The sequence below is a fragment of the Polistes fuscatus genome, unplaced genomic scaffold, assembly GCF_010416935.1.
Source record: "Polistes fuscatus isolate 324 unplaced genomic scaffold, CU_Pfus_HIC Scaffold3, whole genome shotgun sequence".
Lineage (NCBI taxonomy): Eukaryota > Metazoa > Arthropoda > Insecta > Hymenoptera > Vespidae > Polistes > Polistes fuscatus.
In genome coordinates, this window is record NW_025113107.1 from 15,852,952 (window position 1) to 15,877,769 (window position 24,818).

Sequence of the window (24,818 nt, forward strand, 5' to 3'; positions counted from 1 at the left end):
ACGAGAAAGAAAAAAATACGAGCCAAGAAAGACAAAGAACGATATAATTAAAGAAATACGGTTTAATTAATTATCTTTTTTTTACAGTAGCGAATCTCTTTTTAGTCTTTTCATTAATTATTAATTAATTTTCTCCTGGATATTTATTATTTCCGAAGTTTATAACGTATTATAAATAATAGATGCGATTATTTGTATATATGAAGCATTTTAATTAGCGATTACGTATCGACGTGCATGTAACGTAAAAATATATCTCCAATAAGTACATACTTATGCGTAAGTACGTAGTATCATTCCTCTTTCAACGAATCGCAGGACGAATATAGAATCGTTCAAAAAATAGACAAATTGTGCAGATAGTGTACTAGAGCAAAAAAAAGAAAACAAATCAAGTGTCTTCCTTTCGAATATAGAGATATGATAATGTCGTATACGCGCATATTATCTATGCCTGCCATCGTGATTACTCCGAAAACATTTCAGAGAAAATATTTGTAATAAAGATGAACTCAAACGTAATCGATCTTCTTTCTTTCACCTTGAAAAATATTTTTTTTTTAATTTAATATAATATATTATATCCAGCAAAATAATTGCTATCGTTTGTTCGTATTTATATATTTTCTGGCAAAGCAGAGCCAGTAAATTTCAATTATTGCAGTCAGCTAGCCAACCGTCAAATATATATTTCACATATAACAGCATTTATATATGCAAATGTTAGTACATATAACAGTAATCGTTTGTCAGTAAAGTCTCACAGAAAAAAAAAAAAGAAAAAGAAACAGTTAAAGACCAAACGGAATGCGTGCAGCAACTAGGTGAACGCCGACACCTGTATCAATATTTTTACAAACAATATTAAAAAGATAAACTCATTGTAAGATATATATTTTGAAGAAAAAGAGAACAACGGAAATATTATTAAAAAGAATTGAAATATTATAAAAAGAATCGAGAGAAAGTATTTGAAAGCTTTACTCGAACGAGTGCTCGAACGGTTTAAACGAATTCGCGTGCGTATCGGAAAACAAGCGACGAAGGAAGAAACAAAAAATATAATATATATTATTCGTTACCGATTTGTTATTCGAGGTTATATGAATGTAATATTTTATTTTTAAAACTACTTTATCCTCTTCCAAAACTTACTCGATTTAAATACAGCAATTCATTGCGACATGCTGACTTGGCAAACGATGCAAATAACTCAAAGACAATTCTCGACGACAGCGCAGTACTAAAACGAACGAGGAGGAGCATGATCGATATTAAAGGTAAGTAGTGCATAATACTCGACAGCTGTTTAACGTGACGTACGATAATTATTATTTGATTTATGAATAAATTCATTTCAATATTCAAGTACAAATAAGATTCAAAAATATATAATATTAAATGATCGTAAATTTGTAATAATTCTGTTTTATTTGTAACTTTTAATTATTATTATTCTGTTTTGTATTGGTGTTTGTAAACAGCTTGCTTACACGTGTACGCGATTATAATGTTTAATTGATTCAATTTCGGACGATCACGAGATCACTGATTTTTCTAACAATTGACAGAATCAAACAAGGAAGATGAAGAACTACTGTTACCAGGTGTTAGTACCAAGAAATTCGATAAATATTCCGAGTTGAACCTGGAGACTGTGATCATGAAAGGAGTTGTTAAACAATTGGAAAAATGGCCTTCTTATCTTTTCTTTGTCTTTTTTATTGGTTGCATTATAATGGTGAATCTTATCTTGCTCGTTATTGCAACTGTTACTTTTTCTTTACCTACGAATACTACGAACATTATTAATAATCGGTATGTTAAAAAATGGAAATATTTCTTGGACGAAAGTTCTAAGTTCTAATTTTTGTTAGCAGAGATGAAATTAATAGTAGATCGATTAACGTATACTCGGTTAAACAAGAAGATCGTATTTGGTCTATGATAGATCTCTGCTACGTTGAAAGTGCAGCACGTGAGAATCCAGAGTTAAATGTATAAATCATATTTGAACGTATTTTAATTGAATACCTAATTAAAGATAACAAATTTTCTTATTAGATCAATCTAATTAACATATACAAAGAAAAACCTAAGGAAAATACTAAGCAGAACGTTTTAGTAACGAAGAAATTCGAGCCTGAAATTATAACACTTACAAATGCGAACGATTTACGGAACAAAGAAAGCGGATCTTTAAGAATAATGTTAGAAGCTCGTTTGAGAGATCAACTTGTTAGTAAATATGAAAACATTAATACCCAGAATATCATCGTAGACAATTTCTTTCGAGAGTAAGATCCATCACTGTCATATTTTGCCTTTGTTCAATTTTCTTTTCGTTATCCATCATGATCCATCATCTTTCAGTACCAACCTTTCTAAAGTTGTCGGAAATTTAAATAATAAAATCTTAAAACTAGCTACCGAAGCGTATTTCATTTGGAATTCATCCGGAATTGCTATTGATCCTAAATTATATTGCAATTTGAAATATATTTCACATGTTATGTGCAAGTAAGTATAATTATATTAATAATGTCATAAATAAAAAAAAAAGAAGAAGAACCAAATTATAATCGTTTATCTTCTTTCGTAAAGAAAAGAAAATGAAAAATGTGTATTGGATGCATTGGCAACTATTGATCCTCAAAATGATATTCAAGCTGCTGGAGTACCCTGTCAAGTATTTCTAGGATATTTTATAAATGAAATATCGAAAAACGATTCGATTCATAAAGGAGAGGCATTGTTAAAATCCATAAACAGTTTTTGTCCACGGTATGAGAAATGTTTTATATTAATCCTACAAAATTATCGAACATATTTTATATTAAAAGAATTTTTTTTTAATTCATTTGTAAATAATAATCAATTTCAAAACGTAATTATTTTCATATTTATTGTTTCTTTTCACAGGACACATTCTTGTAATGAAATCAGAATATTGAAAGATGTTAAAACATGCACATTGAATAGTTCAAAGTGTCCAATCGTTTACAATTACTTGCTACCTCATTTATAACAAAAGTATTATAATGAATATCGTAAGTGATTATATTTTTTGTAAGAGAATTACAGATAAAATAAAATTTAATTATTTATATTTAATGCGTCGAATAAAAAAATATAACCGAAAAAATGTTTCTTTGACAAATAACTTCCTTCACTTGTATGTTCTATATTCATAAAGTTGAAGAACACCCAACCACGCCCAGATTTCTCCAACTGCGTGGGCGAAAAATAATCGTTATATCGACAAATATTTGTTTGTTTAACTATGACGTTAATATCAATCGATAAAAGAATTTAAATAAGCGTTGGTCACTAATTTTTTAGATCTATTTTTTAAATCTATGAAATATACATGTTAAAATTTGTCAAATATTATACATACGTAAAAAATTATACGTAAAAATAAAAACAAATCGGTGACAAACATTGAATTAAATTCCTTCGAAAATTGAATAAGTATAAAATAAATCGTACTAATCATTAATAAAGTAACAGTCGCGTAAATACTAGCCGTTGATAGGTGAAATTTTCGAAAGAATAGATAAATGGCAAGAATCGCATAACTGGTGTCACATACCAAATCAACCAGATACAAAACTATCATTGGAAAACTCCATTCTGGATTTTTCTAAACGAGGTTAAACCATATATCGTAGATTATATCAGATGAGGTATTTAAAACAGGACACCTAAATATAATTCGATTGCTATTGATAATAGAGAAAAACTTACTTGATTTCGAGGATTTTGTTACCTATTTAATTAGATTTTAAAAAAAATATATATAATTCCATTTAAAAAAAACCGAGTTGACCTACGTATATCCTCTACGTGTCTACCTAAAAAAAAAAGAAACTATTTACATGAATTAGTGGCACCTTAAAAAACAAGTAAGTTTCGTCTGACTTATTTTCTTCTATCACCGATAGCAATCGAATTATTCAAATGGCCTGTTTTACATACTTTACCTGATATACATATTCGGAGATTTAGGAAATTAGAAAATTTTTTATTTTTTTCTTACCGAGATAAGAGAATAAAGAAGCATAATGGAAGTGACTGTGTAAACGATAACGCGATTAAAGGGATATCCCAAGGTCAATCTGACAAATGTTCCATCTCTTTTTTGATAAGCCGAAGAACCATAAAGAGTTTCACCGTTCTCCAAAATATCGTACTCCAAATTACCATTGATAAAACTTCGATAACACATGATCAAAACGATTAGAAGCAGAAAATACGCTTGGATCGTTCGATAAGTTTCATTTTTCTTCTCTATTTCCTCTTCATTCATCCCTTTCGTATGTTCGATTCTATCTTCTTGATGAACTATCATCTTTAATAATATCTTGCGAACTGTTACCGATGTGCGAGAAATCGAACAATTTTTTCATACGAAAAATTTTGTCTACGTTGAAACTGCAAAGCTAAAATGTGTTATTCAAATTCGATTGAAAATCGAACTGGAAATGTTTTGCGATTGATTAATGCTAAAATTGCTAATTTCAGATTATCATATAAATAATTCTAGGCTTTGTCTATTCTCGAATGATTAACCAAGCATGAGAAATTGATTTACAAAACATAAAATGCAAGTGAATTTTACAATTACTTTTTGATATCAATCGTCAACATGATTTGTATATTTTTTAAACGTCACTGTATGCCTCGTAATTGATTGGAAATGCATCAAAGTTCTATAACCTTGAATAACGCAAGATCGAAAGAATTTTATATATACATATAGTAATTAATATTTAACGAACAATGGTCAAACATAGAAAAATGGCGAAAGCTTATAAACGTGTTGTTGTATCTTGCGTTGGAGCGATAATGGAGAAAAATACAAAATCTGTAAGTTAAAATCGTGACAAAATTATCCCATAAATAAAGCTTAATGTTAAACAAATGACCAATCAGAACTAATCGTTTAATCGTTTGAAATTACGAAATGCGTACACCAGAGGGCAAAAAATAACAATAATTTTTATGATTTTTTAACTCGAGCAACCATTATCAAAAATTTGTTTAATTAAACGCGAACCTATCATTCTAATAATTTGTTGTAAATATGAGAATGCGAGGAAGACGGAAATATAACGAACACGATGGACGATTAGTTAGCTATCCATGTGCATCACTAATCCCTATAACCTAATCGCGGTTTTAAATGTTAAATAAAACAACTAAATAATAACTTGAAATTTCAGCGTCTTGGTAAAATGGTATGCAACCTGTGCGATCATTATATTATGGGGAACCCATTATACGTCATCGTGCTGGGTATTATTGGGACTGTTAGTCCATCATAGTACTTGTTAATTATTAAATTAATTATAAACGTCTGTGTATACATTTGCGTGTACACATTCGATCGAAGCTACACGATTTTTACAGATAATTTCATCATTTTTATGTATTTTAATTTTTATTCAGGTGATAACAACATTTGATGTCATACGCACAATGAATTGCAAAGTACCAATCAAGTGTTCATCGCGTTCCAAAAAAGAAGATTTAAGTGAGTTAAAGAGTAAGTATAAAAACATATATATTTATAAGAAAACTCTAATCTATTTTTAATTAGCATCCTCGGAGGTAGAAAGAGATTTGAAACTAATGACTTCCATCCTCGGAATAGAGCACTATACATTGATAATGTTAGGTGCTATTACAGTGAGTATAATGTAGCAAAAAAATATCATAAAAATATAAAATTTCTCTCAACTACCATTTATTAGGAGTACCCGATGCTATACATCCCGTGGCTGTTGATGCAATTATGTGTTATCATCGTTGAGATTATAGTATTTTTTGTGAGACTCTTTTTAGACGGTTTACATGTAAAACGCGATGAGATATTACCAGCAATATTAATGGTCCACAACTGGTTGCAAGTATTTTGCCTGTTCCATCGACAAGCACGGAATTCTATCCAATAAAACAAACGATATAATATTTCTCAAAGAAGAACAAAAATCAAACTTTACGATTTATCGTTTATTCGTTCAAAAAAAAAATGCATTTAACTCTTGCGCGTATTTACGTTGTTTGTTATTTAAGACATTAAAAATGATTTTGTACAACGAACCCATCCTGTTCAAAAATAATCAAACATTATAAACGAAATTAAAAAAAAATTATTATAAAGCCGTTTTCTTTTCGTTTATCTATTTTTGCTATCAATTATTTTTTTTCTCTTGTTTTCTTCAAAGTGAACTGTGTCAATTATGTGTAATACCGTATACATGTGTACATACGTTCATAGTTAATACATATATTCATAATTATAAATATGTATGGCAAATAGATATGGTGATTAAAAGAAAACGCCCATCAACGCGTCACGCATTTAAGCTTATTTACGCAAAATTATAAAAAAAAAAAAAAAGGATAGGAAAATCTCTAAACGAAATGAAAATACTACGAGATAAAGTGTTCGTTAAAGGGATATGAATGTGAAACATAAAAATCTTTTTAATAGCGGATGGTACATCAACTTTAAAGATGACTTTCCGAAGAAACACGTTTCAAAGGTTAAAACTATCACTAATCTAATTAAAAATCTAATAAATTTGAAATTCAAATTTCAAATTTCCGTTACAGATCGAGACTCTTTACGTGATTATAATATGTTTCACGACAAACATTTTGAGTTTTATCAACGTCGAAGCAGGAACTCGTGCGACTCTTGACAATTTAGCACCTAAATCAGCCGCATTCAATGCCCTTTTTCGGCGAAATTATAGTAGTTATAACTTAGATTTAAAATAAATTAACGATCTTGTTGATTATGGTAATGAGTTTTTAATGATGTTTTAGATTTGAAGATAACAATACTCGCAGCTAATGTTATTACGGGATTAATAGCAACTGTTATGGTAGCTATCGGTGAAAAGTATAGTATTCCTTATTTTTATTTACCATGGCTGGTAAATACTATCAACGGAATTGGATTTTACGAAGGTCCTATTTTTATAAATTTGGCTTACACTCTTTTACCAAATTTAGGAATTCCAACAGGATTATTCATATTTATGATGTTGCTTCTATATGGTAATATTTGATTGAAGAAATTTTTCCCGCCATAGTTTTAAATACATTCATTTTAAGAATCACGATAAAGAATGACGTTTATTTATCACAGTTGAGGAAATATGCGTCTGGAATGAAGTATTTACCAGTTTTAAACGTTGCTGGTTTATTTATAGCAAGAAAAAATATGCTATCATCGAAAGCAAGGAAAATAATATTTCAGAAAACAATGGGAAGTTTCTTCCTAAAAAAAATGCGAACAAAAATCGTACCCTACTTCTCGATAAACTTAAATATCAAAGAAGATCTTTCGATTCTTATAATAAATCCAATAATCCCTTTTATATTAATTCTTTTCTAAAGAAACAGTTTCGGTCATAATTAACCATTTAATTTAATTGCATAGAAAAAGAAATACAACTATTATTTCCGGAAAAAAAATTGACTAGTTTAAATGAAAATTGTGAAATACCCTATATGAGTAAGATAAGAGTTGCATCTAAAAGACAAATTACGTAACAAATATATGTTTACTTTCTTCATTTAGATAATTTGCGAACAATTAGTAATAAAAATTTCATCCACCTACTTGTTTAATTTTCTTTTCGAATTAAATATGCCCACACATTAAATACATCAAGAGTGACAAAGTCAAATATAAATGACAAATAGATACATTTTTACTTTGATTGTAATTATTTTTCAAACACTTGCCACTTTACATTTACTAAACATAGAACAAAGAAATTTCTAGATCGGACACTATACAATTATAGACGTTTGAAAGTGAGGACAAATTTATTTCTATGCCAGGTAGATGGCTCCCCAATCGCACGATAAAAATTTCCTCGCGTTCATCCAGAAATTATATTCTTGTGCCGGTTGACGATCTGTTTCTTGCAACGGTTCGAGAAGTTTTCGTTTGAATCAGAAATATATACAAATTCGTGAATCATTAAAACACTCATTGTTTTCTTCAAAAGGAGACGAAGAGAAATTTGTTTACTGTCGACCTATTTTTTTTGGCTTCTTGTCTATTTTCTTAGAAAAAGCAAGGTACGTGTGAATCCGTTATTTTCTATTTAACGAGGTTAACTTGGTCGAAATAAAAACCGTTATAATTCGACCGTTGCTTTCTTTAAAGACTTCTTTTTGGTGTTGAACAAAAAATGTTAAGAAAATTTAAAAACAACAAAATACTTTAATATCTCTAACGAACCTATTTTTAATCCTTATCTTCTAATTAAAATATGCACACTTGTTTCCATTGTTTACCGTCTTTTGAGAACCGCGAAATATTTTTTGTCTCCTCCTCTCGACTAATTCATCTACATAAGTATTTATATATAAAGATTATAAAAATACGTGATTATATTCATATCGAGCGGCACTCGTTCAAATAAATAAGATTATCACGTGTTTAACAAATTGGTGGCACGTATTCCGGAAAGTGGGTATACGCGCGTTCAATTCTATTTTTACGAATGGCATCTCGCCTCCTAACCATAACCTCACTTATTCTTACAGATTATGATTTTAATATCTCATCTTTCAAATCTTATGGGAAAATATTTTTACATATTTACACTTAGATTTTAGTAAGTGTTTTTTTTTTCTTTCATTTTATTGCATTTGCGATACATTAACTCTGATATAACAAACAACAAGCATCAGGTAAAAAATATGATAATTAGGAAAATGTTATCTGTGAAAAAATGTTTTTCGTTTTAAATAATATTATTTTTTATGATCGCTTGGACAACAGTTTTACGTCTATCGTGAAAATTTCGAAATTTCTTGTCATACCAAAGCTCGTTTTCCAAGTATCAGGCATTGTTTATCCAAAAATACCTGAAAATGTTTATTCTTTTATTTTATTTTTGTTTTTTTCTTTTCCTTTCTTAAACATTAATGGACGAATCTTAGTTCACAATCCTTTCATTTGCAATATATTTTTTCTTGGCTTTTATATCATTTTCGCTGTAATAATTCGTAGCAAAAGCTAGTTTTTTATCGCACATATTCGATCGTTGCTTATATTGGCTGGAACAATTTTATGCTAAACTATGCACTTTACAAACATGCTTATTACTTTATTTATAAGGCGATTGGATTATACTAAATAAGATAATAATAAACTTATATTATATTTTAAGATTAAATCTTGAAGGCGCAAGTTCAAAAAATGTTTACTTTGCTTTCAAACTGTTTCAAAAATATTGAAAACAAAAAAAGAGAAGTCAAATGTTTTTAAATGTTAATAAGAGATAATGAATGTGCATATTAATATAAATTTTTACCCTAATCGTTGTTAAACGACCTCTTAATATTAAATTTGGTTAAATTTCATAAGATTTACAAAAATGAATGCAACTATAAATGGAAGAATAGCAATCCTTGGATATATTTACAATCAATTTAATTAAATTAATCGGCTAATCTTTATACTCTTCAATACGCCTTTTTTTTATTTTAATTGACTAAAGTCAGATTACCAGAAACAGTTACCATATTTCAAGCTTCTGAAGTTTTATCAAATAATAAAGGGATTTTCAATGTATCTATTAAATCTTCTAAAATTTGTGTTCATTGAGTAACTGTTTCTCGCAATATGACATAATTTGACTGTTAACAAAAGCTGAAATACAAGGACAAATACTGTTTGTTCTTTCAGTCTGAAATCCTATACTGAATATAATATTCTCTTACGAATGAGAGATCTTTCAACGAAAATCTGTATAAGCATGTTAACGATAATGAAAACTAAGTTCGATCTCTAAAAATACCTACGTCAAACGAATCCTTCCAATCAGTATTTACTCGCGTCGAAATAAGCGACCTAGAACAATAGGGATTTTTCTTAACAGGTACAAAACATTGTATTTAGAATATTATCTAACTGCCACAATCGTAACTATTCTGTCATGTGTTTGGTAAAGATTAAACTTAAGTACAATTTGTACCCCCCATGCGTACGTAGACTAAATGCTCTTTTTGTAGAGAAATTGATAATGCCTTCGAGATGGTCAATTTCATTGAATATTCATAACTCGATAGAGATTTTTCAAAACGGATGCCGACTTGACGTTCTGATACTGCAAAGATCGAAATATTATAACTATGATCATAAATACTTGCATACCCTTACTCAACGTTACATTAACAACACTTACAACATCGTCAATTAAATGCAAAAGCTTTCAAAACAAAAATTAGAAAAAGTAAAGCAGCAAGTCGATACTCCGTAATAAATATATAAGGTTTATAAAAATGTTCGGTCATCGACTTACTGCAAAACTTAATCGGACGACGATTTCGATCGATCACAATATTCATATTTAAATCCTTATCAAATTGTAAGATCATAGTTACACCTCGGAGATTCAACAATTTATCCTATGCCCTGGAAGAACGATGGAATATATTTTCATTCTATAGATCATCATCATCATCGTATCTAACGTATTTCTTCTTGATCGCATATATGTGCATGCGTGATTCAAATAACGCGTAAAAAGAAATACGCACGTACGTACGATCTTTATATTCTTCTTTCCTGGGCTCGATTCATCTCGAAAAAAAGATTATTTCCTTCGTCTTTCTAAGTCTTCTCATACTTAATCCAAGAATCCTCTATCGCAATAGACACCAGACATTAAATGACCTTAAACCTCGAAGGCCTCCCACTGCTACGCGATCATGGCTGCGATTGGACTAAAACGCATTATCTTGCTAAGCAAAATCCAAGCCACTGATGCGAGAGCGCAAAGGGTCACTCCACCCCATCCGAAATCCATGCTCCAAGAAGTTGTAAAACGGCGTGCTTTTAGTATAGCACGCGACACCGGGCCACCTATCACACCATCTTCTGGACCATTAATTATGCGAACACCACGATCTTGAGCCCTCTTGAAGTGGATGATGGTTAATGTGAAGAGCGCGAATGTTGCTGCAATTTTTTATCTCTTTTGTAAATTCTTTTCTATTTTCATACTTCAAATCAAGGCAACTCTGACGGTAAATGTTTGTCTTCGTTTACAATACAAATTTTTTAAATTATTATGTTAAATATATATACTTGAATTTATATTTCAACCACAAATCGATTTTCGATAGTAAACGTTCAGTTGCCTAGATTTGCGTATGATTTACATGCATAAATATATATATGTATATAACAGTATATGTAAAGTATTCTCGTATCGGTTATTTTTTTGGTTGATAATCTTCTTCATTTGAGTGAACAAAACATATTAAAACTAATCACCAATTTGCTAGTCATTACGAAAAATTCCACACGTAGAGAGTATCGTTTTTTAAAGAAAATACACTATTCTAATTGGACTGATACGAGTCGAGTGTTTCGCTTATTACGATCCGAGTACATTCGTTACATTACGTCATAGATTAATTTTCACGAACAGTCAATATCTCACCTGCCAATAAATACATCACTCCAGTAACGAGAACAGCCGATATTTGATGTCTGCACAATCCAAAAAATCCTATAAGCACGGCGGTGCCAAGAATAATCAGACAAACGAGAGAACAAGAAATACTTAAATTCTGCATTCCTGAAACGATAGAATAATTCATCCATTTAATTTGGAATTTGTTCTTTTTTTTTTTTTTTATCGCGTTATAATAAAATCATTCGAAACTATATAATAAAAAAAAAAATTCAAAGGCTAAGTTCATTAACGTGATCGTTAGATAGCGTTTAATTAAAAATTTTTGCAAGGTCAAGGATCATTATTAAGATATCTCGTTTAGAACGACTTTGCATAATTTAAACATTTCGAAAATTGTTAGTAGCGTTTCTTTTTTTTTTATTTCTCCATTCGCGGAATGTTAATTTGTATAAACATAATTCTAATATAATAATCTTATTAAGCATTCAAAATAGCGGTGTTTACTTCAAAAAATTGGTACGAACACGAATTTAAAAATATCGTTGTTCAAATAAATGAACTTATTCGATATAATCTTAATAGCTTCTAATGTCCATTCAAACTCTTATCCGAACAAGTTTCTTCTTTATTATCCTATTACAAACCAAGGTCTCATTATAAAACAATCCCCACAGACGGTAGAGTATTTTCTTTTTATTTCAAACTGCTACTTATAGACTTTGTAACGTCATATTGTTTACTTTAAACTCAAATCGATAAAAATATTCATTCGTAAATACACAAATAAGCACTTACTAATTTTCATCAATTTAAAATAAATCAATAATAATTGTCATGAGATCCACACGAATCGTATGCTTTTTCGTGCTTGTTCCTCCTTTACGCTCGAAGAGTTTGTATCATGCAGTCGATCTAAACAAGCTTGAATTTAATCGAAAAAATAAAAAATCGTAAGATATCATGTCAATTTTTTGATTGACCTGTACGCTTGAAGTCCATAGAACGCAGTCGATCTACACAGGGTTGAATTTGATCGAGAAAAAAAGAAATCATAAAAAATTCGTTAAAATCATGTCGAGGATCAAGTTTAAGTGTAGAAAAGAAAAAGAAATGTCAATAATCTCGCTTACGATTCTGCCATGCTGCGCGAATTTCTTCGTGCGCCTCGTCGGGTGTCAAGTAATTAATGCACCTTTCTTGTGGAAACCCCACCTGACCCAGTAATCGTATTTCGTCTTCTGAAATCAAAACAGAAGAAAAAGAAATCAAACAAAATTCTTCTCTTCTTCGTCTCGAATAATTATCCCATTTTCGATACATTCGATGATTCATATAGGCGAATTTAGTATACTTTATTTCGAAGTGAAAAGGTCGAACGACCGTAGGGAGAGAGAGAGAGAATGCACATAATTTCGTAGTTGAAATAGTAGTTTGCATTGTTCGGTGCTTAGCGTGACTAAGAACCATTATACAAAAGTAGAAAAACGTACGAGAAAACCAATTATCTCGTTGCACGCACATTTCCAAATCTCCAATTTCATATCTTACTAAATTCAAACATACGCGTGATATTGTGACCTTCTCGAAAGAAAGTTGCACTATAAAACTACTCACTGTATAACTTTCTGTAACCTTTTTTATACCTTTACATTAATTAGATTTAGTATTTTCTTTGAAATATTTCGCTAGATGTTAATGTTCAACGAAACTGTTCATATTTAATAATCTTCTTCTTTTTATTACATGTCAAATAGTATTAACAAAGATCAACTTTGTTTCATATTAAATTTATTTCTGAAATAGAACACGTTTGACAAGTCAAGCAATAAAACAAGATTTTCAAAGTATGATTAAATATTAATTGGAATATGAAATTGATAACGTTTTACCTTAGTAGAGTATTTGTAGAGTAAATTTACGTACTGTTATATAAATACTAAATGTAAATGTTACCAGTATAAATGGGTACTTCGTACCTTTTCATACAAGTGTATACACGTTTATATAAAATCCAGCTAACACAATGGAGTAAAATTATGAATAGTTTTTATTAACTTTTCAACAAAATCCGTTTTACTTCATCTTAAAGTAATGAGATTTAATTGTGTGTCTTATTGCATGACATGTTCATACACACATATATATAAAAAAAAAAAGAATAAAAAAAGAAACTACACGATCTTTTTATCTCGTTTCATTTAAAGACGAAATATTCTCGTAGTTTGAATGCTTTTGCGTACTCGGCTCGTTAAATCGTACTAGGAGAATGTATAACGCGTTCTATAATTTTCCTTACGATGAAATTAAACCTAGAAAGAGAAAAGGAACGGGAGAGTAAGAGTAAGAAAAAGAAAAAGAAAAAGAAAAAGAAAAAAAGTCAAGTTTTCCAATTAAATTTCCCGGATCCTTCATTATCGCCGCCTTCGTCGTTATCGTCATTATGTCCACAAAAATACTCGACTTTATTTCATTAATTATTTAAAAACGTTTGAGCGACATTGATCCTTAAATTTAAATCGGATTTTTACCTTGACCGAAGTTAAATAGAAATCTTCCTCTTCTCTCTTGCTCTTGAAACATTGAGAGACAGAAGAAATTCATTTCATTTTTCTCGTCAACTTAACTTATCTAATTTTTACAACGACAAAATCATTCTTCTGAAAACTTTTTAATATTCTTTCTTTTTTTAACGTCGTAAAAATTAATTAAAAAACTTGTAATACTTCGAAAACTTTAATAATTCCAATAGTTCAAATTAATTGATATAATATTGTTTTAAAAACAAATTCTAAGCAAACGATTAATCCATACGATTAAAAAAAGAAAAACAAATGAAAGGAGCATCCGAAATGTTTGCGGGCACGCAATGCCGAACCAGATACTTCCGATAAAATGTATAGATCCTAATCGAGTGATCGATACAACTGCGACGGGCAGAGTCAAGGTAGTATCTCTTTGAGTAGACACACCCACGCAACCCTGAATCGTTTCTGTGTCTCTTTTTCTTTCATCAACAAGCACGAAAGTATGCAAGTACTTTAAGAAAGGTACGTCTTGTATAGAAAAATCAATTTTCGAAGTGAGTCATCGTATCGAAATAAACGTATATGTAGACTCTCTCTCTCATTCGATTCCAATATATTTCTCTTCCCGTTACTAAGATTTCTAATGAAATATTTAAAGACCACGCCAACTCGCTTACCCGATAACGAGACACACATAGTCCAAATTCCACCGTGCATTGGTACCAAGAAAGATCCACGTCTGCCGTGATGATGATTTCTGTGAGCAGCCGGAGCCTCCAGCATTGCCACTTGACCATCCAAGTACCATGTGAGACTAACATTAACATTAATGAGGGCTTCCTTATTCCATCCAACCTCCTCCCAATGATCGGTCATTATTGCTCCGCACAACAATCCGGTTGCTGAAATATAAAACATTAGTATGTTAATAAAAGGAAATTAAAGAGGAGACAATTTTATTCGAATTCAATTCTAACTTGATATGGTTTCAAAGTAAGAACAAATAATTTTCAAAAAGACATTTAGCAATTATTAAAGTACGCGACACCCTGCAACCAAACATTTCTCGGATTATGGAAATATGAAAATTCAAAAGAAAATCTTCCGCTTGGTGTGACTAAATTGTGACAATTTTATTTATAAACTTTAACGTTGGAGAGAAAAATCAGATGTCCGAATAAATGTGATTTTCATGATTTCCCCCATTCGTTCTATATTCCGTCGGATCCTGTGACAGAAGAGATCAATTCTTTGAGTGACACCGATGTAAGAGTTCTCGAGAATAATAGAGTTAAAGAAGCACTTTCGTAAACACGCTACACATACACCAAGTATATACCTCTTCTTGTGAAAAAGTATAAAGTTTGGGGAATTCAACCGGTGGTTGTTAGCCGTGTTGAACTTTTGATGATGATGAGAAAAAAAAATAAACCGAAAAGGAAGAAAGAAACAATTTCGAAAGCACGCATTAAATCTTTTTAACAAGACAACCAACGTCAGTACGAACAATACGTTTCTTGCGAATTCGGGTATGTGCCATACACTTACACGCATACTGCGATAGTCCTGACCTTTTGACCTATCTCTCCCGACAAGTAGTTCGACACCGAAAATTTATCTTTGTTGCATAATCAAAAAAGTTTTCGATTACTATCGTCGCAATTATAAATTGTCGGAAGGGTAGAGAATATCTCGCTATCCATCCTTCGGCCCCACGTGTAGTATCAAAATGAAGACATTTTACGCGGTATCCGCTCGATTTGAGATAATCTTTTTCGATAATATTCAAATTTCGTTAGCGTTACACTTTCATTACGAATTACACTTATCGAATCTGTCAACATTGCAACAATATTATAACATTTTCTCGCTAAGACAAAAGATAATATTATAAAACAACAAATCGTGTATTCTCTTCCCGTCTAACGTTGTCACCAATTATAAAATAATAAAATTGAATGGCAGAGTTCGATCGACGCAACGTTCTACTAACAAAATTTAATAAAGAGAACAATTACACACAGTTCTGATTCATACAATTATTAATCGCAGATGAGAGAAAAGAGATAAAAAATATGAAACGGGGGAAAAGATAAATTAAGACATTTGAAAAAGAGTAGGAATAAGAGAATGAAACTATTGGGGCGGGGGGGGGTTCAAGAGAAAGGGAAGGACAAGATTACCTGCAAAAGTAAGAACAAGCGTGGCAAATAAAAAAACGAGACGCGGACCAGGGCCCCTGGGTACACGAGTAGGCTCCATCCGCGCAGGTGGTGCCCAGGGCAACCACTGGCAGCCCACTGATAGCCGCGAGCACCACACTGTGCACCTTGTTCTCTTCTTGCTTGCTTTTCTCACTAACCCTTACTGCGAGCATCGCCACTGCCACCACCACCACCACCACCACCACTACGGTCGCCCTTTTCAACGTTGGAACATCTATTGAATACGCCCTCTACATCTTGCGTTTTACGAACCGTACGAAAATCGACCGAATTCACCCCACCCTTGTTGGATGCTGCGGACAACCCTCTTTTATCTTTCTTTCTTTCTCTTTCTCTCTTTTTCTTTTATATTCTTTGTATTTATTTAGATTACATTTTGTTATCCTTTTTTATTAATTCCCCACTTATTTCTTAACTAATAAACATCGTTCGAATAAATCATTTATGACAAAATATTTATAGATTAATGGAAAATTGAATCTGGAATATAAAATATTATGACATAAAATCTCACATGGGAATTCTGATAGGAGAACGTATATCAGTGTAATTATAAATTCTAATCCATTGAAATTCGATAAAGCTTATATCTTTGCTTTACATCACGACGTTTGATATTTCAAAATGAATTTCTCTCATTGTACACATACACACACATATTATTAGTAGAACTAGTCAATAATTATGATAAAGAGTGTAGATTAATTTCCTTGATGTAGGCAATAATTTTCTTGTTTGTACTCGTGTGCCAAATTCTATAAATTTGAACTTGTCATTCAATTTACAAGTAAAATTTAAGAAATAATTTCTACAACGTATATTGTTTTCATCCACAGATGGCCGATATCGCGGAAAACGTACCATTCACCGATCCTGCAACCGCAATATCTCAGGGTAGGCGACATCTTCTTGTACGCGATTATACGATGGCTGTAACCGCGCTTGCCCAGGCTTGCGAATTGCTCGCGAAGAAACACGGTGATACGGCAGACGAATTAGGAGAACCGTATCTTCTTTACGGGCGTGCTCTTCTAGGTCTCGCTAGAGAAGAGACTGGTGTTTTAGGAGGAGGAGTACCAGGCTCTGAGGAAGCTCAAGGTGAAGAAGATGCAGAGGACGATGACGAGGATGAAGAAGATGATGAAGCTGACGAGGAAAAGTTAAATAAAATTGATGAGAAAGAGGAGGAGGAGGAAGATGATGAAGAGAAAGAGGAAGATGAGAAAGAAACTAAAACTGAATCCGTAAAGACTACTACTGAAGATACCTTAGAAAAGAAAAACGAGAAAGATGAGAAGGATGAGAAGGATGAGAAGGATGAGAAGGATGAAAAAAATGAAAAAAATGAAAAAAATGAAAAAAATGAAAAAAATGAAAAAATTAAGGAAAAAGAAGAAGAAGATATAAAGAAGAAAAAAGATGATGAAAAGGAAGAGAAAAGTGTACTAGAATCGGAAAGTGAGAGTACCTCTAAAAGTAATGAAATCACCAATGATGATGATGATAATGATGCTTCGGCGGCGACGTCGTCAAAACAACAAAATGGTGAAAGTATACAAGAAAATGGTGAACATAACTCCGAGGATATCTCTAAGGAGGACGAAGAGGATGAAGTTAATAATCTTCAGGTAAGAAATAAATGATTTTTTCTAGAGATTAATTGAAGATTGAAAGTATCGATTAAAGAGAATGAACAATAAGTGAGATCATTTGTGTTAAATAAAAGGTCGCTTGGGAGGTACTAGAATTAGCGAAGTTGGTTTTGCTAAAACGAGGACAACCAGGATGGAAATTGTTGGCTGATTCGTACCGATTACTTGGGGAAGTAGCCATGGAAGGAGGAAATCACAAGGGAGCTCTAAACGACCTACAAGGATGTTTGGATCTACTAGAAAAAATTGATCCACGGGAACCTAGGGCTATTGCTGAAATTCATTATCAATTAGGATTGGCTCATTCTCTAGGCAATGAGTTTGATGCTAGCATAGAGGAATTTAATAAAGCTACTAAGCTTTTGGAATCTCGCATAAAAGAACTAGAAGCGGTCACTGAACCACCAAAAACTGATGATCCTTTCTATACCATCGAGGGAGAGATCCAAGAACTTAAGGATCTCCTTCCAGAGATTCAAGAGAAAATCACAGATATGCAGGACTTTAAAAATGAAGCCTGCAAGCTCGTCATTGAAAATCTTAAAAGTGAATTTTCGAGTTGTAGTTCGAACGGTGCTGGACCCAGTTCAGATACGTCGAACTCGTCGTCATCTGGTAACGCGACAAATGTAAAAGTTGTTAAACCAGTTAGCGATATATCGCACCTCGTGCGAAAAAAACGTAAGGCTGACGAACCTGAAATGGAAGTACCCCTACCACCATGCAAAAAACCCACTCCCGAAAAAGCCGTCTGAATGAAGTTTTAATAATTACGATTTAAATCGCTATTACGAACTTTTGCGAGACCTTCGCTGGGTGAACTAGATTTTGTTATATACGATATTTAATACTGAACGAAAGCAATTATTTTAATAGCAATTCCTTCAGTTTCGGAACGATGTTATCTGAAATTTTATTCTTTTTTCTTTTATTTTCATCGACGGTAAAGATGCGAGGTGTAATTGCTGTTACAACAAAATATATTTCTTTTCTCTTCAATTTTTTTCATACGTAAAATAATAACGTAAACATTCGTTTATTTATTATTTACGCGATACAATAGTTTTAAAACGCATTTTTGGTGTTCTATGTAAGACATGAATCTAGTTTTCGTCAATAGGATTCTGATGTAATTTGTTAAAAATAAATCTAAGGTTGTTTTCGTGTGCTAAGTTTAAATAATAAAGATTGACATTCTGAATTTTTCTAAATGCTCGAATATTTTCATTTCTTTCAAATTATCCAAACCTATTATTATTTAAGATTACAATTAACACTTTATCATTTATGAGTAAAATAGTATACAGATATCACTATGGACGGATTCTAATTGTACTTCGTTACTATTACAAAAATATTTAACTATAACATGATACGTACAAATTACGTACAAGTAATGGACTTACTTTTATATTCATTCGCCTAAAAGTTCCTCGATATCATCGTCTTTATCAGAACTTTCCTGATATTGAACCGATGGTTTATATCCCAATGCTTCTAACAAATTAACGTTATAGTAATAACTGAGATTTATTCCAGGTACCAAATGTTTTAATTCTTCTATGGTAGCCCGAGCTTTTTCGGTATCTCCCATGTTTGCATAATGTTGAGTAATAGTAGCAAACAAATCCCCACGACGTACAGATTGTTCTAAATCGGAACCTTGAGAATCAAGTAATTGTCGAACTTGCAACATCGCTGTTTCCGTTTCGCCTCTGTCGAAGAATCTACAAAAGAAAATAAATTATTAATTAATATTTATCAAATATTTAAAAGAAATATCAAATGTTTACGTACTTTTTAATATCAATGTAACGTCTTATCGCAGCCATTCTATTATTAACTAAATCAGTAGCTCTTTTATGAAGATCTGGATCCCTAGGTGCCACCACTTTAGCAAGACATCTACTTGCTTGATTCAATGCATCTAAAGCTTTCTCATAATTTTGAAATTCATCAATTTCCACTTGAGCACAGGCCACATAAAAATTAGCTAACAAATCCATAGCTTTGCCTTTTGAATAAAAGTTAATGATATTCTTCAAAATTTCGGGCTGATTTTGCCAATCCAATGATTGCAAATAATTGCCTGCCATGATATAAATTTCTCTTTGTCTCGAAACTTGTGCAAAAAAACAAATTTTTTCCGTGTCGCCGGACTTGAGTAAAGCTTTCATGGCTCTTAACTTGTTTCCAGCTTGCGTGAACTTCTTCGTAGCCAAATGATAATTTCCTTGATCGAACGCTATTTCTCCAATTTTTTCTAACGTATCAATCCTTCTCTTCTCGTGTTCCACATCATTCTCGATTTTTTCCGTTGTCATTTTTTCCGCAAGATCTTCGGTTAACGTTACGTTATGCTTTTTTATTAATTCTAATGCCTCCATATACTTCCTACCAATAGCATATAAATCAACAGCTTTATCTATTTGTTCATTTTGTACAAAATATTCAGCACACTTCTCGATAAGGACAGGATCGGAATCAGCATCAATGTCCATGGTAATAAGTTGCAATGCACTGTATTGTTGCATCCTAAAAGCTATATCCAAAGCTTTGTGCAATAAACCAGCTTTATGATATAGCAGAACAGCTCTATCCAGTTGTCCATTTTCTTCGTAATATTTTGCAACTTCTATTTGCGATTGTCTGGATGCTAAAACTGCCAAGGGCCACAATTCTTCGGACATGTGATGTTCCTGGTTAAACATAAATATAACACATTAATAAACGATAATATAATTTAATTACAATTCTTTCGCAGGTATATATATATTACCTTGCATAAACGAATTGCATTCGTATATGCTTTTGCTATCGTATAAAAATGGATAGATTGTGATATATTATTTTTCGACTCATAATGTGCAGCTAAGTGATAAGCAGATGCGGCATGATTTGTTTTCAAAACGAGATCGCATACTTCATCATCTCTATTAAAATAACACAATAATCTTGTCATGGACAACGTATCATTGGCTTGTTCATACAAACGTAAAGCTCCTTCCATATCTCCAGTCGATTCTATATACTGAGCATGCCAAGTTTTTATGTGACTAAAATGTTAGGAAAATAATTATTAATTGGGAAAATAAAATACTTATAAAATAATATTTAAATAGTACACATGTATAATACGTACGGATCGTCACAATTATTTAAATATGCAGCAAGTTCTCTCGGTCTTGAAAGTAACATTCTTGGCACTTCGTATCTATGACAATCAGCTTTTGTGTACATATCGATCGCTTCTGCAATTTTTCCTTCCCATTCGAGGACTTTAGCGTAATTATAGTAACTTGTTCTTTCTCGAATTTTATTTTCATTCGATGCTAATTCTATGGCTTCTTTGAATTTATTACGAGCTTCCAAAAGTTTGCCCAATAAATCGAATCTTTTCGATTCGCGGAAAAGACGTTCAGCGTCATTCTGTTCAACATTTAATGTTAATAATATTATAATTATTTTATGCATACAGTTAATAATTTAATTTATTTCAGATGAATACTTACATACAATCCAAGTTCGACTGCTAATATGCCAACTTTAGTTTCTAAACTTAGATTGTCATCTTGCATTGCTCGTTTCAATGCTTTTGCTGCCTTGGCTTGTTTCATGTGCCCCAAACATAAAAGAGCCATATTTAATTGTTTGGTCTTTACACACATTCTTGCTAAACTTTTCCAAACAGCTTCGTTCTTAATAGTTTTAATAGATTTAAAAGCTTCATCCATATTAGCTATACTAATATAAAAACTAAAATCTAGAACAGCTTTTTTAGTTATGGGATCGCAGTCTTCGAGTTCTTCAAAGTCTCGCATAAGTAATCGCATAATTTTACTATTTTTTTCAAGTACTTTCTCAGAATTTAAAATTATTATATGTGGCGATTGTACGCCCAATAATCTGCAGTTCTCGTCTTCTATTGACTTTACGTCTTGTATAGCAATTCCATAATCGGATGTAGCAAATAATGAAACGAATACTACAGCAGCCTAAAAATAATAAAAATTTTGAATAAAATAAATATAACAGTTTAAAAATGAACTATAAAATACGTGCATCATAATTACCTCGTCATCAATTCCGTCTGATTTTGTAGATTCTCGTGTTTCTAATTTTTGTGCACGGCATACCAAAAGCCTTGGGTCTTCGAAATCCCAGCAATGAGCAGTAACTAATCTTCCTCTACACTTCATAGCTCTGAAACATTCATAAATAAATATGTTGACAGAATGTTAAAAGAATATTAAATTTTTTTGACTATTATCACTTGCAATGCAGATTCATCGTCGATCGTATCATCTGATCTGGCAAAATCAAATTCATGCATTTGATCACTTTCAATGTCCCATACATAAAGGATTGAACTAGGCATAAGATTAGCCATAGCAACGGTAATAGACACGCATCGACAATCTGAATTACATTTAGCTTCAATAATTTCAGCAAAGTCATTAATGGCTTCGTATGTTGCCATAGCTCTGGTATGTAGCTCGATTTCCCTTTTACTTAAATCCCAAATTTTTAAAATACCATTTAACGATGCAACTGTTAAATATCGACCCGTAAGGTCCATGGTAATCGGTTCACCTTCTTCTGGCATTGTTGGTAATGTTTGTGTAATAGTACCTTCTGTTGATCGCAATTGAATAACTAACGGCGTCAAGATAATCAATGTATGTTCATAAATCAATATCTTTTCAGTATCACAGGCAAAACTTCCTATTATCATTGTACCCAGCAAACCATCCTTCTTATTAATTCTATAAATTACGACTTGTCTGCTAGATGAAACAGCTGCGTATTCTTTATTCACAGCAATGATCTGTACTTGAATGTCGGTTTTCAATGTATGCGTCTGTCCATCTATCTCCAGTAACATTTGTGTTGGACTAAGCTGACTTGCACAAACTCCGTCATTGTATGCAGCGCACATCGATTGTTGATGCAAAATAAAAACATTTGTAATACAGTTAACTGCCAGGAGAGGATTTCTCAATAAAGTTGCACCCCATATCAATTGTTTAACAGTACCATGAATTGTACATGACTCGGGAATACTAGACCAACGATTTTCATCAGAATCAGTTACAATTTTTCCTTTCCACAAATAAATTGTACCTAAGTTTGTCCCAACAGCTAATGTATCTGGAAGAAATTGTACGGAATATTAATGAATGTTATATTTAAACAAATATCTTATTAATGTATGATAAATACCATTATTTTTACAAAAAGATAAGCTTGTACAAATTTCCTGAGGTGTGGCAAGATTACCAGTCAATGAGTCAGGAGGTGATAAAACATATGTATCTCCAGTGTGAAGATCCCAACAACGAACACCCAGTTCTCCAGTTAGAACAGCTAGTGTATTACCACCAGCCCAACAAATAGCAGGACCACTGCGAGGTACATCATTTCGACCACTAAGTTTCACCTGATCACAAATATAAAATATTAGATACACATTAGGGTGGTCCTTATTTACTGATGCACATAAATATTTACTAAAAAAGTATTGATCATTTTGAAAATACCTTAGTTATTTCTGTCAATTGCCCAGTAATTGGATCTGCTTGGAAATATCCAATATTTAAACCTTCTGTCATAATAATAATAGAATCTCTAATCTGATGATACAATAAAAATTGTAATGTAACCCCATCCGTATTAAAAACTTCCATGCATTGTCCTTGAGCGTCAATGAAATATATAACTCCATTTGAAGTTCCAATATAAAAAGCATGATTATCTTTACGAGTTGAAACAGATATTGGTGCAGCAGTTCTGGGACGCCAATAACTAAAAAGATCTAATGCTCTTTCATCCCCAGCTACTGCAGCTTTTGCCAGATCACTAAATGTTTTTTAAATATTATATAATTTATATAATAATAAATATGATATTTTCATTTGAGAAGTCATTCAAATTACTTATAATTTATGCTCGGTTTCATTGGAATAAACGCAATATGTGTAAAAGATCCTTTTAGTTCATGATGAAAAACCATAAGTAATTGACCTCTGGAATCAATTTTCCAAGCTATTATAGAACCAGCAGCATCTGCTGATACTAATCGACTTCCATGCGGACTCCATTGTAAAATTGTTATAGGATCACGATGCGGCGTTACAATCACATTAAATTCATTGCTTCCTGTATCACCTGGCCATATCTGTAATTAAATAATAAGAAAAACAATGTAGTTAATGATCATATAAATATCATATTGTAAAGGTATTAATGAATGTATATATATGTATAAATTATTTTTTTTAAAAGATTATAAAATTATTTACCCGCAATTCTCCACTTTCCCATCCTGCTGCAAGCCATCTCCTATCGGGATGCCAACCAAGAGCAGTCACCTGAGCTACGGAATGTCTTGAAGATTCCACATCTTGTAAAGGTTCTCCTTGATCATCGTAAACTGTTACAAATCCTCCCTTGTCTTGAGAATATGCTGCTACAGCTAACAGTGGATAATTAGTATGCCATGTTGTGTGAGTACTGATAGAAGCAGTTTCTGGATTTTGCACTCGCGTATCAAAATATAATGACATTTTTTTATTATTTATTTAACTTCAGATATTTCAAGACTGACATATAAATAACTAAAATATGTTTGAAACTATTAATCACGTCATGTCTCGTAAAATATTTTAAAGAAACAAGATTAAATGTATATATGTATGTATTACACACTGTTCGTTAATAAAGATATTAAAAATTAACAAATTATATTAATTTATATAAAAGATATTTGAAAAGATATTTTCTTCATTATTTCTTTTTCCTTATACTATGAATTACACTTGATTATAAAGTTTATAACAACCGCAATGTATAATATTATTAGAACTGAAGCTTTTTGATTTGGTTGACTAATAGGTTGCTATAGAAACAAACATAATAAGCAGGATTGCCAAATTAACGATATTTACTTGT

At 31.7% G+C, this 24,818-nt stretch overlaps 4 protein-coding genes across 11 annotated transcripts in view; 2 read left to right on the top strand and 2 right to left on the bottom strand.

Annotated features, from left to right (window-relative positions):
* Window positions 1-7,661, bottom strand: part of LOC122519470 — an 87,384-nt gene extending 79,723 nt beyond the window's left edge. The window contains exon 1 of the mRNA XM_043638926.1: window positions 7,643-7,661. The gene's annotated coding sequence lies outside the window, so the exon portion shown is untranslated. The remainder of the gene's footprint in view (window positions 1-7,642) is intronic.
* LOC122519468 lies at window positions 127-3,084 on the top strand. Its single transcript, XM_043638925.1, has 7 exons — window positions 127-1,280; window positions 1,572-1,818; window positions 1,881-1,998; window positions 2,065-2,297; window positions 2,374-2,520; window positions 2,605-2,784; window positions 2,923-3,084. Exons 1-7 carry the CDS (start codon window positions 1,265-1,267, stop codon window positions 3,026-3,028), a joined length of 1,047 nt encoding a protein of 348 aa, XP_043494860.1. The 5' UTR covers window positions 127-1,264; the 3' UTR covers window positions 3,029-3,084.
* Window positions 7,662-7,929: 268 nt separating the features above from the next.
* Window positions 7,930-19,053, top strand: LOC122519467 (histone-binding protein N1/N2-like). Of its 2 annotated transcripts, none has more exons than XM_043638923.1 (3): window positions 7,930-8,109; window positions 17,052-17,843; window positions 17,942-19,053. In XM_043638923.1, exons 2-3 carry the CDS (start codon window positions 17,052-17,054, stop codon window positions 18,620-18,622), a joined length of 1,473 nt encoding a protein of 490 aa, XP_043494858.1. In that variant the 5' UTR covers window positions 7,930-8,109; the 3' UTR covers window positions 18,623-19,053. The 2 variants fall into 2 exon arrangements, with proteins under 2 accessions (XP_043494858.1, XP_043494859.1); XM_043638924.1 differs by lacking the exon at window positions 7,930-8,109 and adding an exon at window positions 16,670-16,761.
* On the bottom strand, window positions 8,647-24,593 carry LOC122519462 (intraflagellar transport protein 140 homolog). 7 transcript variants are annotated; one of them, XM_043638903.1, is made up of 12 exons: window positions 24,170-24,593; window positions 23,804-24,045; window positions 23,408-23,726; window positions 23,091-23,307; window positions 22,145-23,018; window positions 21,941-22,070; window positions 21,380-21,862; window positions 21,010-21,296; window positions 20,647-20,923; window positions 19,665-20,566; window positions 19,274-19,594; window positions 14,805-14,892 (listed from the first exon to the last, which is right to left on the bottom strand). In XM_043638903.1, exons 1-11 carry the CDS (start codon window positions 24,431-24,433, stop codon window positions 19,282-19,284), a joined length of 4,308 nt encoding a protein of 1,435 aa, XP_043494838.1. In that variant the 5' UTR covers window positions 24,434-24,593; the 3' UTR covers window positions 14,805-14,892; window positions 19,274-19,281. The 7 variants fall into 7 exon arrangements, with proteins under 7 accessions (XP_043494845.1, XP_043494843.1, XP_043494844.1 ...); XM_043638904.1 differs by lacking the exons at window positions 14,805-14,892; window positions 23,091-23,307; window positions 23,408-23,726; window positions 23,804-24,045; window positions 24,170-24,593 and having other exon boundaries at window positions 19,125-19,594; window positions 22,404-22,478; XM_043638910.1 differs by lacking the exons at window positions 19,665-20,566; window positions 20,647-20,923; window positions 21,010-21,296; ... (5 more) ...; window positions 23,804-24,045; window positions 24,170-24,593 and adding exons at window positions 8,647-11,002; window positions 11,490-11,627; window positions 12,446-12,478; window positions 12,596-12,703 and having other exon boundaries at window positions 14,668-14,892; window positions 19,274-19,359.
* Window positions 24,594-24,818: the final 225 nt, after the last annotated feature.

What these genes read in the sequence shown, in the direction of transcription:
- LOC122519468 (XM_043638925.1), top strand. An exon ending in ATTTCACATGTTATGTGCAA is followed by an intron (nt 2,521 to 2,604) that starts GTAAGTATAATT and finishes TCTTTCGTAAAG; the next exon opens with AAAAGAAAATGAAAAATGTG. An exon ending in ATAAACAGTTTTTGTCCACG is followed by an intron (nt 2,785 to 2,922) that starts GTATGAGAAATG and finishes TTCTTTTCACAG; the next exon opens with GACACATTCTTGTAATGAAA.
- LOC122519467 (XM_043638923.1), top strand. Translation starts at nt 17,052, where the DNA reads ATGGCCGATATCGCGGAAAACGTACCATTCACCGATCCTGCAACCGCA. An exon ending in ATGAAGTTAATAATCTTCAG is followed by an intron (nt 17,844 to 17,941) that starts GTAAGAAATAAA and finishes GTTAAATAAAAG; the next exon opens with GTCGCTTGGGAGGTACTAGA.
- LOC122519462 (XM_043638903.1), bottom strand. Translation starts at nt 24,433, where the DNA reads ATGTCATTATATTTTGATACGCGAGTGCAAAATCCAGAAACTGCTTCT. An exon ending in AATTGACAGAAATAACTAAG is followed by an intron (nt 23,308 to 23,407) that starts GTATTTTCAAAA and finishes ATTTGTGATCAG; the next exon opens with GTGAAACTTAGTGGTCGAAA. An exon ending in CAGACGGAATTGATGACGAG is followed by an intron (nt 21,863 to 21,940) that starts GTAATTATGATG and finishes TATTATTTTTAG; the next exon opens with GCTGCTGTAGTATTCGTTTC.